Genomic DNA, 18507 nt, shown 5'->3' with positions numbered 1-18507 from the left:
TTTCCCTTAAAATGTAGTTTATGATTTTCTTTTGATTTTGAACCCAATCATGATTTTTGTAGTATTTTTATACCGGTACAGGGAATTAAAACCCAATAATCATATCCATATTTCTCATGATAGGCTCATAATAGACCATTCTATACTCACCTCTCCGTTGAATGGATATTAGATGTAGCTTCAACCCTCTGTTCCCGGTGTCCGTGCTAATTCAGTCAAGTTCTGACCACTTGAAACTTGAAGTAAGGATTTATTTAGGTTCTGATAACTAGTTAAGAATTAATTACTCAGAGACTGATTTAAAAGTTTAACGAATCACCAATACAATGGTTTCGTTTTATTAAAAAAATACAGTAACTCATAAGCAAATAACAAACGAGAAGTCTTCAACACGCAGGGCCAACAGTTCAAATACAAAATAACAACTTCTCCATTTCTTAGTTAGCAATCATGCTTATCATTTTTTTAAACTATGGAAAATTGTAGCACATCATTTCACACATATACATTCCGAATGTAGGTGCCAAAACCATACACTTCATATATAGCAAATATGAATAACACCTCATGACTGTGTTTTGATTAGAAGGTCCATTCTGCAAATGTATTTAACAAGTGCAAAATGCATCTCCTTGACATCAACCATTTCTTTGCAATGCAAGCTTCATAAACATATTATTAATAACTTCACAGCAATTCATATTCGTGCTCTCCATATACAGCACATACTGGAAACATAACATCTTAACATTTATATTCCTGTAACAAGAGTTTGAAGTTCCATTACCTCTAAACCATTTGTTAACATTTGCAATTCAGTAGAAAACCCACTCAAGTTAATCATCTCTCTCATATTCTTCTGTTTAAAGATTCTTGTTTTCTCATCAACTTCAGAACCTCTTTTAGCTTAACACAGATCTTTTGATTTTCCAGCTCTGCCTTTGGCCCTCTTGCGTCGTTCCTCTTTTTGTCTCTTCTTATGCTCCTTACTCTGGTAACGTCGCAGCCCCTGGTCTAAAAGATCGTGAAAATCAATTTCTAGTTTTTCTGATTGTCTTGTTTGATTAGTTGCTGGGGATTGATTAGAAAATGTCATACTATTATAACCAATTCCGTTTACATTTTGCAACATTCGCCCGCTTAATAAAACACAAGTCTGTCTGTGGGTCGCTGCCGACACTCACCAGGATCCGCTGCTGTGAAAGGCGTCCCATCTGCTGTGTATAAGTTTAGTTCATTCTGAGAAACAAAACCATGACAGGAACACATTAAAAACATTAATACAGCCACAGATGACATATTTTAATCCAAACCTCATTAAATAAATTAGATTTCTTTGGCATTGCGCACCATAAAGTAGTTGGGGTCATTGTCAGGTGTAGCGTCACTGCTCACAGCGGCTGTGTGAACTCGACCCCAGTTACTGGACCGCACCTCCACCAGTTTCAACAGCATCTGCTTGACATCTCTACAACCGCACACATACAGTAAACATCAATAAACACAGATACAGTACAGCTCAACAATATAAGAGCCGTCTCTCTGACAGTGATATTCAGAAACATTGTACCAGTGTATTTCAGTATCACTGAATACTATTATAGTTTTAGTGATATTTTGTTTTCATATTAATTTCACATTTTAGCAATTTTGTTGTGTTTTGCCATTTGCCATTTTAGGTATAGTTTTAGTTATCTATAATTACCTTGATATACTGCATCCTGAACATTTCCAAAAAGAGTCAACAGTTATTGAACAGTTGTTGCCCGACTCACTCACCGGCTACATCTGGCATCCAGCAGAATGTCTCCAATCCTCTTGATTACCTCATCCATGTCTGACTGGCCTTTCTCCTTCCATGTGTCTTCCAGAATGGAACCACTCAGCTTGTCAAATCAGTACAGTAAAACAATGCTAGTCAACACCAACAGTGTAGCATTGCATTATTATCTGAAGATTCATTTCATTTCAGTGCTTTGAGCTGCCGGGCAATTTCAAAGTCTTTATGTCAGAACTACTGTCACTAATGATCTTATGTTGAGTCCTGAGGTCACTTGATAACTCCCACAGACTTGCTCTGACATTTGCTCTGAAACAGTACCATTTAGTGGATTTGCAGTGTGCAAGAAGAGAATACTTCAAACCTTGAGTAATTTGACAGCACACATTAGGTTGGGGTCATCTGGGTGAGAGAATAATGCGTTCAAAAGATCCTTTAGCGCTCCCAGTAAGACATTAGCTCGCCCGGGTGTGTCCTTTCCACTTTTTATCTGAAACTGAAAAGAATTTAAGAATTGTAGTAGCTCATATTTTGGAAACAGAATAAATATACAGCTCTGACATTTGAATTCAAGCAGATACATATGTTAGAATTTATACTCTATTATACAAAGGAATAGATATAAACGGGTTTCATTGGTTTAGACTTTAACATTACATAATTTGCTCAAAAGTAGCAGGTCAAGCTCTTCTGTTGGGTTTATTTTGTAATGATGACTGGCTGAAAATATATGTTATTATAAATTCGTTGAAATCAAATATCAATTTTTGTTATTTTAAATAAATCTGAAATAAAAGAATAACTAACTAAATAAATAAATAACTAAATAAAAAAAATTAGAAGTCGAAGCACTAAAATTACTAATTGGAAATAAATAAACGTATAATAATAACTTATAATAAATGAAAATCAATAAATAAATAAAATCTAAACAGTAATATTTACAACGAACAAAAACTAAAAACGCACACAACAAAACTATAACTAAAAAATGAACTAAAATTAATATGAAAACTGAAAATATCAAAATAACAATGAAAACCATAATATATAAATAATACACAAAAATAACACTGTACATTACTTTACATTATTTAGTTTATTAGACCGCTTTACAAAACAAATAAGTATAGGATTAGATGGATATAAATATTGATTTATATTAGTTATTAGACTGTATTCCAGAGAGCTATGTAATAATCCTATTTGTTATATTTTGTGGTATTAAGTGAAAAGCACTGGAAGTGAACTGACCTCCAGGTTAAGGTAAAGCTCCCCCAGAAACAGCACATAAGAGTGAAACCTTTTCTGGGTGTCTGGATCTCCTCTCACGGCCAGCTCCCTCTGCTCATACTCAGTTCGACACCTACACAAACACACAGAATGGAGTTAAAAGATAAATGAAACTAACAAAAATGAGCCTAAATGAAACTGAAAGTAAAGGCTAACATGGAAAAGGGAAGAAACTATTGACTTTAAGAACCAAATGTCAAGCCACTTTTAGGAAACTCCCAGAAATGGGTACTTGGGCGTCATATTGCTAAACCTGAAATGTACCTCTTCAGCATCAGCTGTCTGAAGTTACCGCTGGCTGGACTGAGGCGGATGTGATGAGACAGATGGTTACAGAGCCGTGCTCCCGTGTAGGCAAAGTTAAGGATAGTCGTGGACTGTGGAAAACAAATGTGGGATGGCTTTCATTGCATTCATCTTAATAATAACTGCTAAATTTATTATGTTTTGTTTAGGGCTGTACAGACACGGATTAAAAATGGTACCACAGTAATATTTAGCAAAGTTCAGTTCTGCTATTTGGTTTGAAAATCAATACAGTACAGATGCATGATTTGAAAAAAAACAAAAAAAACATTAATTACATCAATTATAAAAATGGCTTTTTAATATAATAATACCCAAGGTGTTACAGAGACCGTCTCAGGTTACATTTTATAATTAGGTTACAAATTTATAATTTGAGTACAGTTCATGCTGCTGAATTCAGCTTTCTGTGTCATTATTTATATTTCAGATTATCCACGTTTGTGTGTGTCCACTTATAAAGGAATGAATAAATAAATAAATATAGTAATATGTATACATAATAATATTCATGAATAAAATAAATATATGGATATAATATGGACTGTACATTGTATAATTTATTAGACAGCTATAAATAAATACAGGATCAGGTGGATATAAAATATTCACTTATATTTCTGTAGTAAATTATTCATTTATATTGGTTATTAGACTGCATTCCTGAGAGCTGTGTTATAATCACATAAGATAGTAAGAATTTAAGAACATAATAAGATTTTTTTTTTCAAATATATTCTTAAACTATTGCAGAACATAAATGTACTGTCACAGATATGGACTTTTATGTTCCGGTTCTCCTGCCTTTGTCTTCCTTTGACCTAAAGTTGCCCTGATTAGTTCATTCTGTTCACCTGTGTTCGTTATGTCATTAGTCCCTCTCTTGCTTTGGTATAAGTAGTCCCCGTTTCTGTTCAGTCCCCGCTGATTATTAATTGCCTGTATTGATGTTTGGTGGTGGATACTATGTTGAATACCTGTTCTTCTGTGGATGATTATTAAACGGCGTGTTTGAACTGTCTTCTTCGTCTTACGCCTGATCTCACTCCACAGAACCGTGACTTGTACATTATAAGATATAGTATTTGAAATAGTTTTAACAGTGTGATTTAAAGATATAGTTCACTCAAAAACAAAAATTCTGTCATTTACTCACTCTCATCATGTAATTTTAAAGTTACGTTGTTTTCCATTTAAAAATAAATAAAACAGGTTTTGGAACAACATGAGGGTGAATAAAGACAGGTGAACTATTCCTTTAAATAGGAAGTTCTCTTTGCATTTTTAAAGGTTCCCACACAGATGCATTATTAGAGACTCGTCAGAAGCGCACCTGTACGTAGATGAGCTCTACCAGCTCCCGCAGAATTTCCTCTGTAGTGACATAGCCGTTCAGCGTATCTGTGATGTAATCGATTTTTGACTCGAAGGACCCTGGAGATGAGTTCAGATGGCTTACGAAATCCTGAACAAAATCAGCCAATGAGGGCTCGGCATAGTATCTTTCCGATACATCATAATATACATCATCCTAAAATGAGAGAACATTAGACTAATACCACAGTAAATTCACAGCGTGTTAAAAAAAGAGCCAGATAGACTCACCTGGAATGATGCATAACATCCTGGGACAAACTCAAGTGTGGCGGTAGACAGTTTGGAGGTTTTCACAAGCGCATCTGCAGCACTGCTTCTATTGTGCCCTGAAGGAATGGGGGATCTGCTCTCTGGACAACAGAGCAGTGAAGACTGGCATTAATGTTAAACATCTATAGTCGGTATACAGTAATTCCCATTTTGTGTTATTTCATAGGTTTGATGACTCTACTATTATTCTCAAATGTGAGAAACTGTAATAATAAAGAACAAGCAGGTAGTGTAGATACAGAAGCAACCCATCAAAATGACTTGACTTCTCCACTCAAGTCACATGACAGATTTGGCCAAATTTACAATCTTGTCCAGTAACTGCTGGCGACCATTTAACCAGCTTTACTTCATGCATTCCAATAAAAGTAATACTGTAATAATCTTTATCACACAACAACAAATGTGTCTTCAAAAGTGTGTTAGACTTTTAACCCGAAAGATCACAAATCAAACAGAAGTGAATATCACAAGTCAACTAATGACAAAATACATCTAAAATAGCCAGATGTGGTCTGGAAACTATGGTTAAAATGGTTGATGTGCTTTGTACTCTATCCATCTATCTATTCATGAATCTATTCATCCATCCATTCATTCATCTCTGCATCCATCCATCCATGCATTCATGCATCTATCTACCCATCCACCCATCTTAACATCCATATATCTATCATCTATCATCCATCTATTTATTCATGCATCCATCCATCCATCTAATGACAAACTATATCTAAAATGTGGGCCTATATTTCTGCTGAAGGTGCTGGACATCTTGTTTAGACACATGGCATCATGGATTCTATCAAATACCAACAGATAAAAAATCAATAAGTGACTGACTCTGTTAGAAAACTTATAATGGGCCATGATGTGTGGATCTTCTAACCGGACAATAATCCAAACACAAACCTCAAAAACAACACAAAAATGGGTCACTGAGCACAAAACCAAGCTTCTGCTATGTGGCCATTCCAGTCCTCTGACCTGCACCCTGTAGAAAATGAGTGAGGTGAACTGAAGAGAAGAAGCACCAACATGGAGCTGGGAATCTGAAGGATCTGGAGTGATTCTGGATGAAGGAATGGTCCCTGATCCCTTGTCAGGTGTTCTCTAACCTCATCAGGCATTATAGGAGAAAATTTAGAGCTGTTAAACGGCAAATGGAGGTTTCAAAAAGTATTGAATAAACGGGTGCCGTTAATTGTGGCCAATGTGTATTAGAGAAAAACATTTATTTCATAAGGATATTTCCTCCCATTTTAAATTCTTATTCTCCAATGAAAGGTTAGATTTTTGTGATTTTTTAAAATAAAAGATCAAAAGGATTAACTATGCAGATTAATTTCCACAGCCTTCTTTGATCATATTTACCAAGGGTGCCAATAATTCTGACCACGACTGTATATGATAAACTAAATCAGTCCCAAATGGCAGGTTCAACATTGCAGAAAAGCTACCATGCCAAGAATCTTTTGACTAAAATGTTTATTAGTTTCAGTGACATTTATTCCTTCATTCTAATTCAGTTTTTTAATTAAATTTTTACTTAAACTCTCTGTTTAGTCTGTTTTTGGGAAGATTACAACTTTGGTGTTCAACACATTGTTTCATAAATGCAAACAACTAAAGACTGAATTTAAACTTAATTTAGTTGGATTTATGTTTTAAGAAACAAAATATGAAAAGCAAATTTCATTATTAAATTAGTTTTTAAAAGAGGTAAATTATCTTAACATTTCACATGGGTTTTAATTAGATTCAATGAGATGGTCAGTTTAAACTCAGTTGGTAAAGCACTCATATGATCTTACCCACTGACTTGGGTCAATTACCCACCCTGGGGCAATTTGAGCCACAGAAACACTTTTTTATAAGAAGCCATATTTTTAAAACCCTTTGTCATAGATGCATTGTGAATGATAGATTTAAAATGATAGGAAACATCCTGAAATTACTTTAGATACTATCCCCTTATCTTGAGGACCACATTAGTAAAAAATGGCTCATTTTACCCTACTGTTTTTTTATACAAAATTATGGAAAAATAACTGTTGCAGTGCTGCAACTTTTCTCACTACAAGAATAGCAATGTACAAAGAATTGCAAGATAGTCATTACATTTATAAATTATTCATAAGTATTATATTTCAAATATTTTTCTATTAATCTGTTAGTCTGCATAGCTTGAACATCTATTTGAGAAATTATATTCTTCTCCCATCCGAAAATTAATCCTGCATTTATTTAAACTGTCACTCTTGAAACTTTGCTGCTTGTACAGGGTATATATGGCCGTTAGCAGCAACAAAACTTTTACTCAAATTCTGAATGGATTAGAATGTCCGCAAATAGCAATTCTTTTAAAATCACTAAAAAGGTGTCACTTAATCCCAGAAAGTTCCTTTATAATTAATGAATCTCTTATTTTCATCGTGTTACAAAGAGACGATTCGCAAGTGTGCGGGAAAAAAAAGTCAGCCGCTCAGAGGTTAGTGAATGCAATGGCCAATCACAGGTGTTCAAGAAATCAACATATATGACTGTGATTGTCTGCACTGCTTAGCGCTACGAAAACACGAAAACAAGAATCTTGACGCTCTCCAGAGCGCAAACACAAATACGCACAGGAGCCTTTACCAAAATTGTTTATTATTATAGTTTTAACTGAGGGTGTTTTTGATTGCGTGAGAAAATGGATGTGTGGCGTGAGAGCGTGAGAAAAGTGCCACGCTGAATGCTCACTGTACCTGCATACTGCTGCATCCTCTTCAGCTCTGTAGAGACACACAACAATAAAAGAAGGTTTAAAACAAGATCTTTGAGACTCATTCTTCGTTAATGATATTAAAAATGATAAATGTATGTACTGTATGTGTATGGTGTATTTGATATTGTTGTACCAGTTTTTGTGAGTTTCTCATCTAGAGTGTGCTGCAGTTGAGTCAGAGCTCTCCTCAGAGTCTCCAGATCCACACAAGTCTTTATACTGATCTCAGACCAGTTCCTGGTGTTTGTAGGGCTGCACAGGGATGAGTAAATCTACAGCAGGAGAGAGGAAATATCCCTCAGCATGAGGAGTGTTATATACGGCACTGATCAGAGAGATGTTGACTGACCTGTAGGAGGTGGAGGTGGTCTTTAGTGTGTGAGAGCTGCTCCAGCTCAGTGTTTCTCATCTTTAGCTCAGAGATCTCCTGCTCGAGCTCTTCAATGAGCTCTTCCTCCCGTTTCTCTGCTGCTTTCTGCTGCTCCTCCATCATCTCCAGCAGTTCAGTCTGACATCTCTCAATGGAGCGGATGAGATCAGTGAAGAGCTCAGCAGAGGCTGTTTTCTCTATCTCTGTGTTTCTCTGCTCAACCAGTCAATCAGCAAATTATTAGTGGTGTTTGATAAGGCAAGAATCAGTGTTACTATTGCTCATACTTCAGTGTTATTTGAGGTTTTTCAAAATCCCTCAACTGAAGTGTTAAATTTCATGATTACAATTGTAATACTGCTTTTAAACAACAATTCAAAGATGTTAATATTAAATAACTTACATTTTAAAGAAATTGTTTCCATTTACTTTGTATTTGCTCTGACCAAGGAAAAGAGTTTCAAACAAAGCCACAACACACTGTAGTAGAGATTCGTTCCTGAATGAATCAGTGTTTTTGAACAAATCGGCTGAGCAAATGAATCAAAAGCAGTGTCTTACTAAAGACAGTCACTTGTCGCCACATATTGGCATAACGATGTAACCTACAGAAAGAGTCATTGTAAGTCTCTGTAGACTCTTTGAGGACCTGAACTAAATTATGTACTATATAATAATTTAATAATAATAATAACTCATTATGGGTACTTAAAGCGCGTTTACATGGAAGGGGGGAATCTCCTCAACCAGCCATATTGCACCAGAACGCCCACAACACACCAGCTTATTGGTGGAGAGGAGATAGAGTGATGAAGCCAATCAGTATATGGGGATGATTAGGAGGCCATGATGATGGACAGAGGCCAATGGGCGAATTTGGCCAGGATGCCGAGGTAACACCCCTACTCTTTAAGGACATCCTGGGATTTTTAATGACCACAGAGAGTCAGGACCTCGGTTTAACGTCTCATCCGAAGGATGGAGCTTTTTACAGTATACTGTCCCCATCACTATACTGGGGCATTAGGAGGACCCACACAGACCACAGGGTGAGCACCCCCTTCTGCCCTCACTAACACCTCTTCCAGCAGCAACCTAGTTTTTCCCAGGAGTCTCCCATCCTGGTACTGACCAGGCTCAACCCTGCTTAGCTTCGGGCAACATGGTGATATGCATGCTTATATTCATATATAAGTGTAATTAAATAATTTTAGACTCACCTTTCTAACTTTTGATGAGAGTTTGATGTCTTGAATCTTCTTGATTCTCTCCCGAATCATCTGTTGCACATGTTTCTGTGTTTTCATCAGTTGAGTCTACAGACACATTTACCATAACAGAGATTTACTGTCTTCTGACCCACAATATGTTTTCACAACTCTTTTTTACAATATCAAAGAAAATTTGATTCTTCATGATATGATAGCATTTTAAAAGTTTTGTTAGTAACTTCTACCTTCTTCTCTTCACTCTCCTCTTCTAGAGGAACAGTCTTGTGGTTCTTGTGGTCTGTCAGAGCACACATCGGACACAGACATGTCTGATCATCTCTACAAAACAGCTCCAAAGGTCTCTCATGTGTCTGACATATATAGTCCTCCAGATTACTCACAGGCTCCATCAGTTTGTGTTTCTTTAAACCTGCCGCTCTCAAATGACGCTCCAGATGAGTTTCACAGTAAGAGCTCTGACACACCACACATGACTTTAGGGCTTTCAACTTTCTTTCCTCACAGATGTCACACAAAACTTCAGGTTTTTTATTGGGCGTTTTCTTTTTATAGTGATCTACAACTTCTCTGAGTGTGGTATTAATCTTGAGATCTGGGCTTTGGCTGAATGTTTCTTTAAAGTATGGACAGCTGCAGGCCTGGCAGTTGTCCCTGCACTTATTCAGACAGGTCTTGCAGAAGTTGTGTCCACATGGAGTGCTGACTGGATCAGTGAACACATTCAGACATATAGAGCACTGAAGCTCCTCAGTCAGTGGACCACTGGAGGATGACATGACTGGAAAGAGAAATTATGCACACAACTACAATACTAGTCTTAATTTTGGACACACTGTTATGTACAAATTTAAATTGTGCCTATGCCTACTTAATTACAAAATAAAATAAGTGTCTTTTTATTGACTTACATGAAGGTTCAGTTAGACTTTTTTTCCTGGTTTCGCTTCTTTTTGCTGATGTTGGTGATGATTCTGCCATTGCTCTTTCCTTCTTGAAAGCCTTTTCCTTTACAAAAAATTAAAGTATTTCACAGTATAAACTATGAGTAATGGATTAATGTAACATGGGTTTTGTTTCATGTTCATGTCTTTTATTTTGGAGTTTAGTCACGGTCCTTGTTCAGTCATGTGATTCCCTTTCCCTCATGTTATCCTGCTATTGGTTCATGTGTCATGTTCTCATTGGTTGTCTTGTCACATGACTTATATTGTTTGATCTAAATAGCCCTCATGTTGCCATCGTCTCCGGTCGAGTGTTAATGCTGTAACCTTCTGTCTGTTCAAGTCTGTTCATGCCAAATCAAGTCTCTGTTTGGATTATGTTTGTATTTTGGATTACTTTTGGTATAAAGCTGCACTTGGGTTCTTAAACTCGCCTTCAGTGGACTGCTCGTTACAGGATACTTAGTCTCAGCCTCAGACGTCACACCCACGGACCGCTGGTTGAACGTCTGATGCATATGGCACACAAATGTGGAAACACTTCAGGAGTTTCGAAGTCGTGATCGGATTGGTTGAATTATACAGGATTTCCGGGAGACTGCTGAAGGTCTGGAATACAGAATACTCGACCCCTACGCAAGACTACAGAATACTCGACCCCAGCTATAAACCCAGCAGATCGCCTAGTTCGCCTCCGTCAAGGTAATCACTCCATTGAGGATTACGTGGCTGAGTTCTGTGAACTATACTACAAGGTAGATTTCAATGACACTTTCCTGAACGACATTTTTCGTTTTGGTTTGGATAAAAACATATCATGTTTAATGCCACATAATACACCTCACTGGACTCTTGCCCGATATATTGACTTTGCTTTGTTGCTGGCTGGTTCACCATTTACTGTAGAGATTGCTGATGAGGAACCCGGCTATCCTCCAGTATCCGCCAAACCAGAGTATTTGCACATCATGTCTAGAATTATTCACGTCACATCTGCTACACCAAAGCCTCTTCATATCATGTCTGCTACGCCAGACCCTGCTCACATCATGCCTGCCAAGCCAAAGCCTGCTCACGTCATGTCTGCTACGCCAAGGCCTGCTTACGTCATGCCTGCTACTCCAGGGGCTGCTCACGTCATGCCTGCCAAGCCAAAGCCTGCTCACGTCATGTCTGCTACGCCAAGGCCTGCTCACGTCATGCCTGCTACTCCAGGGGCTGCTCACGTCATGCCTGCCAAACCAAGGCCTGCTCACATCATGCCTGCCAAGCCAAAGCCTGCTCACGTCATGTCTGCTACTCCAGGGCCTGCTCACATCATACCTGCCAAGCCAGCGCCTGTTCACATCATGCCTTCCAAGCCAAAGCCTGCTTACATCATGGCTGCCAAACCAAAGACTGCTCATGTCATGTCTGCTAATCCAGGGCCTGCTCATGTCATGCCTGCCAAGCCAGCTACTCCAGTGCCTGCTCACGTCACGTCTGCTACTCCAGTGCCTGCTTACGTCACGTCTGCTAGGCCAAAGCGCCTTCACGTCACGTCTGCCAAGCCAAGGCTGCTCACGTCATGCCGGCCACTGAAAAGACTCTTCACACTTCACTGGCTGCCACTCAAGAGCCTTGTCGCAAGATGGCCGCCACGCCTGAGTAAATGGCCAAGATGGCCACCATGCCTGAATCTCGCCACGCCTGTGCCTTGTAACGCCACAGTTGCTATGCCAGAGTCTCGTCATGCCACAGATACCATGCAAGTTTCGCCTAGGGATTTTTTGGGGGGATTTTTTTTGACCCACCACTGATGTCAGTGTGAGCAGCTGGCATCCCCAGGGCCTCACCACGGGCCCTCACAGAGACTGTTCCCCTATCCTCAATACTTCCTGTTATGGCAGTAGCTATCCTGAATGTTTGGGCTGCTCACTACACTCTAGAGCAGGGGTTTTCAACCTGTGGGGCGCGCCCCCCCCAGGGGGGCGCCAGCACCTGTCAAGGGGGGCGCGAGCATCAATTAATTCAGAGACATTGCCTTGAAAATTTACGAATACGAGCTTTCAAATCTTCAGCCATCCGCTAGGGGGCAATCAGACTCCCGCTGTTAGGCGACAGTGAGAATGGTGTAAAATAATTTACGGTTAGTCATGTCAGAAATCCAACCATTGGCATGTTGTTATCTCAGAAACGGGCTCAGCCATCACACTGAATCAGGTAAGCTGGTTATATGTGTATGTTTCTTAATGCTACGCACTGGAAATGCAGCAAACAATATGTGAATGATGTTGGAGGCGGTGTTGGTGTTGGGGGGGGGGGGGGGGGGGGGGCGCGAGTGAAATTAGACAAACTTGGGGGGGCGCATGTCCTAAAAGGTTGAAAACCCCTGCTCTAGAGGTCTCTCCTGTTAACGAGTCTGCCCCAGTTCAGGCCTCACCATAGCACAGAAACTGCACTTGTTAAAATTACAAATTACTTGCTTCTTGCTTCAGACCAAGGCTGCATCTCATTGCTAGTATTACTTGATCTTAGTGCTGCGTTCGACACTATAGACCATGACACACTCATAGATCGATTACAAAACTATACTGGTATTCAAGGGCAGGCTTTAAGATGGTTTAGATCCTACCTGTCCGATCGCTACCACTTTGTTCATTTAAATGGGGAGTCATCTCAATTATCACCAGTAAAGTATGGAGTACCACAAGGATCTGTCCTAGGTCCTCTGCTATTTTCAATATACATGTTGCCCCTTGGTAATATTATTAGAAAATATGGGATTAGTTTTCATTGTTATGCTGATGACACTCAACTATATATCTCAACAAGACCAGATGAATCTTCTAAACTATCTAAGCTAATAGATTGTGTAAAAAAGTAAAAGATTGGGTGACCAATAATTTCCTCCTATTAAATTCAGATAAGACAGAAATATTACTTATTGGACCAAAAAACAGTACACAGAATCTCTTGGATTACAATTTGCAACTAGACAGATGTACTGTTACATCCTCTAAAGTCAAACATCTGGGTGTTATAATAGACAGCAACTTGTCCTTTGAAAATCATATTTCCCATGTTACAAAAACAGCATTCTTCCATCTTAGAAACACTGCCAAGCTTCGAAACATGCTACCTGTTTCTGATGCAGAAAAGCTAGTTCATGCATTCATGACCTCTAGACTGGACTATTGTAATGCACTGCTAGGTGGTTGTCCTGCATCTTCAATAAACAAGCTACAGATAGTCCAAAATGCAGCGGCAAGTGTTCTTACCAGGTCATGAAAATATGATCATATTATCCCAATTTTACAGTCTCTGCACTGGCTACCAATTAAGTTCCGTATCATTTACAGAACATTTTTACTTGCCTATAAGGCCCTAAATGGTTTAGCTCCTGCGTACCTAACTCATCTTCTACCACGCTACAATCCAACCCACTCCCTAAGGTCACAAAACCCTGGACTTTTAGTAGTACCTAGTATAGCAAAGTCCACTAAAGGAGGTAGAGGTTTTTCACATTTGGCTCCCAAACTCTGGAATAGCCTTCCTGATAACGTTTGGTGTTCAGACACACTCTCTGTTTAAATCTAGATTAAAGACACATCTCTTTAGCCAAGCATTCACATAATGCATTTTATAATCTTGTACTGCAGTTATATCTGATCAAATGTACATTAATATTATTCTTTAGCTTGGGTAATATGTTGATAAGTTAAATAGATTAAGGTTCTGCAGTATATAAATATATTGTGGAAACTTAATTTCCTGTAGAGCTGCTTTGCAACAATTTGTACCGTAAAAAGCGCTATACAAATAAACATGAACGTGATATAGCTACACATGCACACAGAAATGTAAAGGTATTCAAGGCAACCCGTCAAAATAAAAGTTTATCTTAAAGACATTGTGCCAGAAATATATTACTATTATTTAGTAGAATGTATGTGGTACTATCACTACTGTTGAAAAACATTAATAAATCTTTATTTTTAAAGAAATAATCACACAATATTTCTTCCATATTTTAATTTTAACAAAATAAAATGTTTAAATTTCATAAATTAAAAGAAATTAAATTTGGGTGAAACTTGTATACTGTTTTTCATACTTTATTACTTGCGAAAAAACTTGAAACAATTTTAAATAAATATAAAGAATGGCATTGATTTTTGTACATTTTATTTTTGTTTGACTTTATTAATAAAAACAGTATGTTTTTTTTAATTAGCATGTTTTTGTGTTTTGCTTTGGTACCGAAATTGGTACCGAGAACCGTGGCTTTTCACTGGTATCGGTACCGAATACTGAAATTTTGGTACCGTGACAACACTAGCCCCATGGTCCAGGTCCACTACTGCACCATGGCCCATGGTCTTGCCCTCTGCTCCACGGCCCAGGCCCACCACTGTTCTGCGATTCTGATCCTGTTCCTCTGCATGGGCCTGGCCCTCCATCCCTCCTCCCTGTTCCGCTTCTGCTCTACCACCCTCCTGGATTTTTAGGTTTTGTTCTGGGTGGTTAGGACGTCTGGAGCCGCCCTTAGAGAGGGGGGGTATGTAACATGGCTTTTGTTTCATGTTCATATCTTTTATTTTGGAGTTCAGTCACGGTGATTCCTTTGCCCTCATGTTATCCTGCTATTGGTTCTTTGGCTCATGTGTCATGTTCTCATTGGTTGGTTCTTGTCATGTGACCTTTATTGTTTGATCTAAATAGCCCTAATGTTGCCATAAGGCTTGTTCGACTTCATGCGGCGCCGCAAAGATCGGCTGCCACCTGACAAAAGCAATGCATTCTGGTTAGAACATTTGTCCAACTTTGATAGGCGCTGCAGTCGCCTTACGATCACATGTGCCATCAAAGTACCGCGAGAGCAAAACGAGACCAGCCGCCGAGATCAGGTGCTGCAGTTGCTCAAAATCGGCTGCGAGAGCCTTGATGACGACACACTTTATTGTCATGGGTCAGATTCTGTGATGACAAGCAAGAGGTGTGTTGCATGTTTATTCTAACAATTCAATTCCAATGATGCTTACAAATCTGTGTTTTTATAACAGTAAAAGCTTTTTTAGTGTACGTAGCACTGTTATCTTGAGTCATTTTTATCAAAAACACTGATAAAAGCTTATATACCCCCACTTTATTGGTGTTTAAATAGTATGTTTAAGTTTAACTTTATTCATGAACAGATGGCGCTGTATTAAGCAGTATAAAAAGTGTTTCTATTGCTCATAAAAATGTTTCTGTGTATTTGACAAATATTGCATTTAATTCACTTTATCTGTGATAAGAGTATGGAAACACTGTGCGAGCGTCACTACCGGGAGCAGAAAGTGTCTGACTTGAAGTCTCCAGCCGGTGGCAGGTTAGTGTAGTTCATCTCGAACAAGCCTATTGTCTCCAGTTGAATATTGATGCTGTAACTTTCTGTCGGTGAGTCAAGACTGTTCATGCCAAGTCAAGTCTGTTCATGCCAAGTCAAGTCTGTTCAAGCCAAGTCAAGTCTGTTCAAGCCAAGTCAAGTCTGTTCAAGCCAAGTCAAGTCTGGTCAAGCCAAGTCAAGTCTGGTCAAGCCAAGTCAAGTCTGCTCAAGCCAAGTCAAGTCTGCTCAAGCCAAGTCAAGTCAAGTCTGCTCAAGCCAAGTCAAGTCAAGTCTGCTCAAGCCATGTCAAGTCAAGTCTGCTCAAGCCATGTCAAGTCAAGTCCGCTCAAGCCAAGTCAAGTCAAGTCCGCTCAAGCCAAGTCAAGTCAAGTCCGCTCAAGCCAAGTCAAGTCCGCTCAAGCCAAGTCAAGTCCGCTCAAGCCAAGTCAAGTCAAGTCCGCTCAAGCCAAGTCAAGTCAAGTCCGCTCAAGCCAAGTCAAGTCAAGTCCGCTCAAGCCAAGTCAAGTCAAGTCCGCTCAAGCCAAGTCAAGTCAAGTCCGCTCAAGCCAAGTCAAGTCAAGTCCGCTCAAGCCAAGTCAAGTCAAGTCCGCTCAAGCCAAGTCAAGTCAAGTCCGCTCAAGCCAAGTCAAGTCAAGTCCGCTCAAGCCAAGTCAAGTCAAGTCCGCTCAAGCCAAGTCAAGTCAAGTCCGCTCAAGCCAAGTCAAGTCAAGTCCGCTCAAGCCAAGTCAAGTCAAGTCTGCTCAAGCCAAGTCAAGTCTGTTCAAGTCTGTTCATGCCAAGCCAAGTCAAGTCTGTTCAAGTCTGTTCATGCCAAGCCAAGTCAAGTCTGTTCAAGTCTGTTCATGCCAAGCCAAGTCAAGTCTGTTCAAGTCTGTTCATGCCAAGCCAAGTCAAGTCTGTTCATGCCAAGCCAAGTCAAGTCTGTTCAAGCCAAGTCAAGTCTGTTTGTATTTTGGATTACTTTTGGAATAAAGCTGCACTTGGGTTCTTAAACTCGCCTCGTTACGCTTGATAAGAATCAACCCGCTAAGCCAATTTGATCTTTTAAATTTAAATTAAATATTTTTTAACTAAAAATGAAGTCAAAGTGATCTTAATATATTGTTTCTTTTTAAACTTCATATTAGAATCAAATCAATTCGTCTATTTTAATCAATTGATATCTACATTATTATTTATATTAATATTGTTTCATCTCTATTTTGTGGGGGAACATTTCTTGAGAAACAATGAGCGACTCATTAAATCCCTTTGTCTTAAGTGAATCTTAACTGCTCTTTAGATTAAAAGAAATTAATTAATTTCCCACAAACATATACTTCCATGAAATAAACACTGATACATATACAGATGTTGTAAAACCAAGTATAATTTAATTTACCAAGTATAATATAAAGTATAATCTTGCAGTAGCAGGCTAGCTTCACTGAATGTCACTTCACTTGTCTTCAGTCTGTCTGCAGGTTAATTTACTTTCACTTTCTTTTCTTTAAAATAACTACTAGTAATCACGTCTTGTGACAGAAACGTCAAATATGATCATCACCAAATCAAACACATATTAATATAATTCTAATACATTTCAGTCTAGTAGACAACCAAAGTAGCTGACATGCTTAAACCTGGTTTTGTTCAACTTATCTTATTTTGACATAACTAAACCAGGTCACTTCCTCTAGAAACTGTTCAGGACAATCTCTTTTATATTTCTATCACTTACCTCTTAGTATCAGATGTATCCACCAGAGGGTCTTTGCACGACTCAATAATAAACACCCTCGTAAATTATAAAATAATCAGTAAATGCCCATTTCATACGGGCGAGGAACAGAATTTCCTCGAAGGGACTTTGATGAACCTTGTAGGGGTGGACGTATCGATCCTAATATCGATAGTATCGATGGTATTGGTATCGATACTAGCCTGACAAGATCGATACTTTAGGTTAACTTTTTCTCCTATACACGTAATAACATTGCTTAATATATACAACAAAGTGTAGACATGTCTGGGTGTATATACCGCTCTTTTCACATCTCGTACAGTGTTGCCAGATCGCGTTGACGATTTCCAGCCCAAAAGATCACCAAAACCCGCCCACTTCAACAAAAACCAGCCCAAAATTTTAACTGCCAAAATAATGTGATAGAACTTTATCTTATGTTTTAATTTTACGTCAATAAAGGTTGATAAGAACCATTTTTATCTCCAATAAAATAATGACAAAATAAAATAAATCAATTTCACAGGAATATGGATCAAACAGGGCAAATGCGTTAAAGGGAGACAGAAAATTAAAATGTCCAAAAATCTTTTCAAAGTGGCAATCAAGAAATTAACCGATGACTTTAACCCTCGGAAAAACACATGGATCATTTTCAATGTCCACAGTAAGAATAATTCTTTTTTTTTAGCAAAAAGTGCACAATAAAGTGATCAGAACGCAATAAATTAGCTGGCATTTACTCTCGTTCATGCACACACCCATGACAGCCAAAAATGTGTTATTCATTGATATACTGTATGATAATCTGACAGCAAAAATAAATAATAATAATAATAACAATCAACAACAGTAATGTGCTTACCTTTGTCTTGTGCTTCAACTACAGCACGCATTTTACGAAGTACACATTTCAGAACATAATGTATGGAGTGATTTTTGTGCCAATATTTATCAAACAAATCCAGTGTTTTGCAAATAAACACAATCTGCTTTGCAAAGAAAAACTCGACTTTCAAACAAACGCAAAGTGATTTTCAAATACAAAACTCTATTTGAGAGAAAATGCAGAGG

At 38.4% G+C, this 18507-nt stretch overlaps 1 protein-coding gene across 2 annotated transcripts; it reads right to left on the bottom strand.

Annotated features, from left to right (window-relative positions):
• Positions 1-301: 301 nt before the first annotated feature.
• LOC306871300 (uncharacterized protein) lies at positions 302-17787 on the bottom strand. Of its 2 annotated transcripts, XM_079419114.1 has the most exons (17): positions 17733-17787; positions 17431-17633; positions 10307-10403; positions 9623-10176; positions 9387-9482; positions 8146-8379; positions 7930-8068; positions 7777-7803; positions 4985-5106; positions 4713-4910; positions 3338-3450; positions 3035-3146; positions 2145-2276; positions 1780-1886; positions 1351-1468; positions 1185-1239; positions 302-1014 (listed from the first exon to the last, which is right to left on the bottom strand). In XM_079419114.1, exons 3-17 carry the CDS (start codon positions 10374-10376, stop codon positions 908-910), a joined length of 2184 nt encoding a protein of 727 aa, XP_079275240.1. In that variant the 5' UTR covers positions 10377-10403; positions 17431-17633; positions 17733-17787; the 3' UTR covers positions 302-907. The 2 variants fall into 2 exon arrangements, with proteins under 2 accessions (XP_079275240.1, XP_079275241.1); XM_079419115.1 differs by having other exon boundaries at positions 4713-4844; positions 17431-17787.
• Positions 17788-18507: the final 720 nt, after the last annotated feature.

Source organism: Barbus barbus (genome assembly GCF_936440315.1).
Source record: "Barbus barbus genome assembly, chromosome: 6".
Classification (NCBI taxonomy): Eukaryota; Metazoa; Chordata; class Actinopteri; order Cypriniformes; family Cyprinidae; genus Barbus; species Barbus barbus.
Note: the sequence above shows the minus strand (reverse complement) of the source record. Positions and strands in the feature narration are given on the sequence as shown.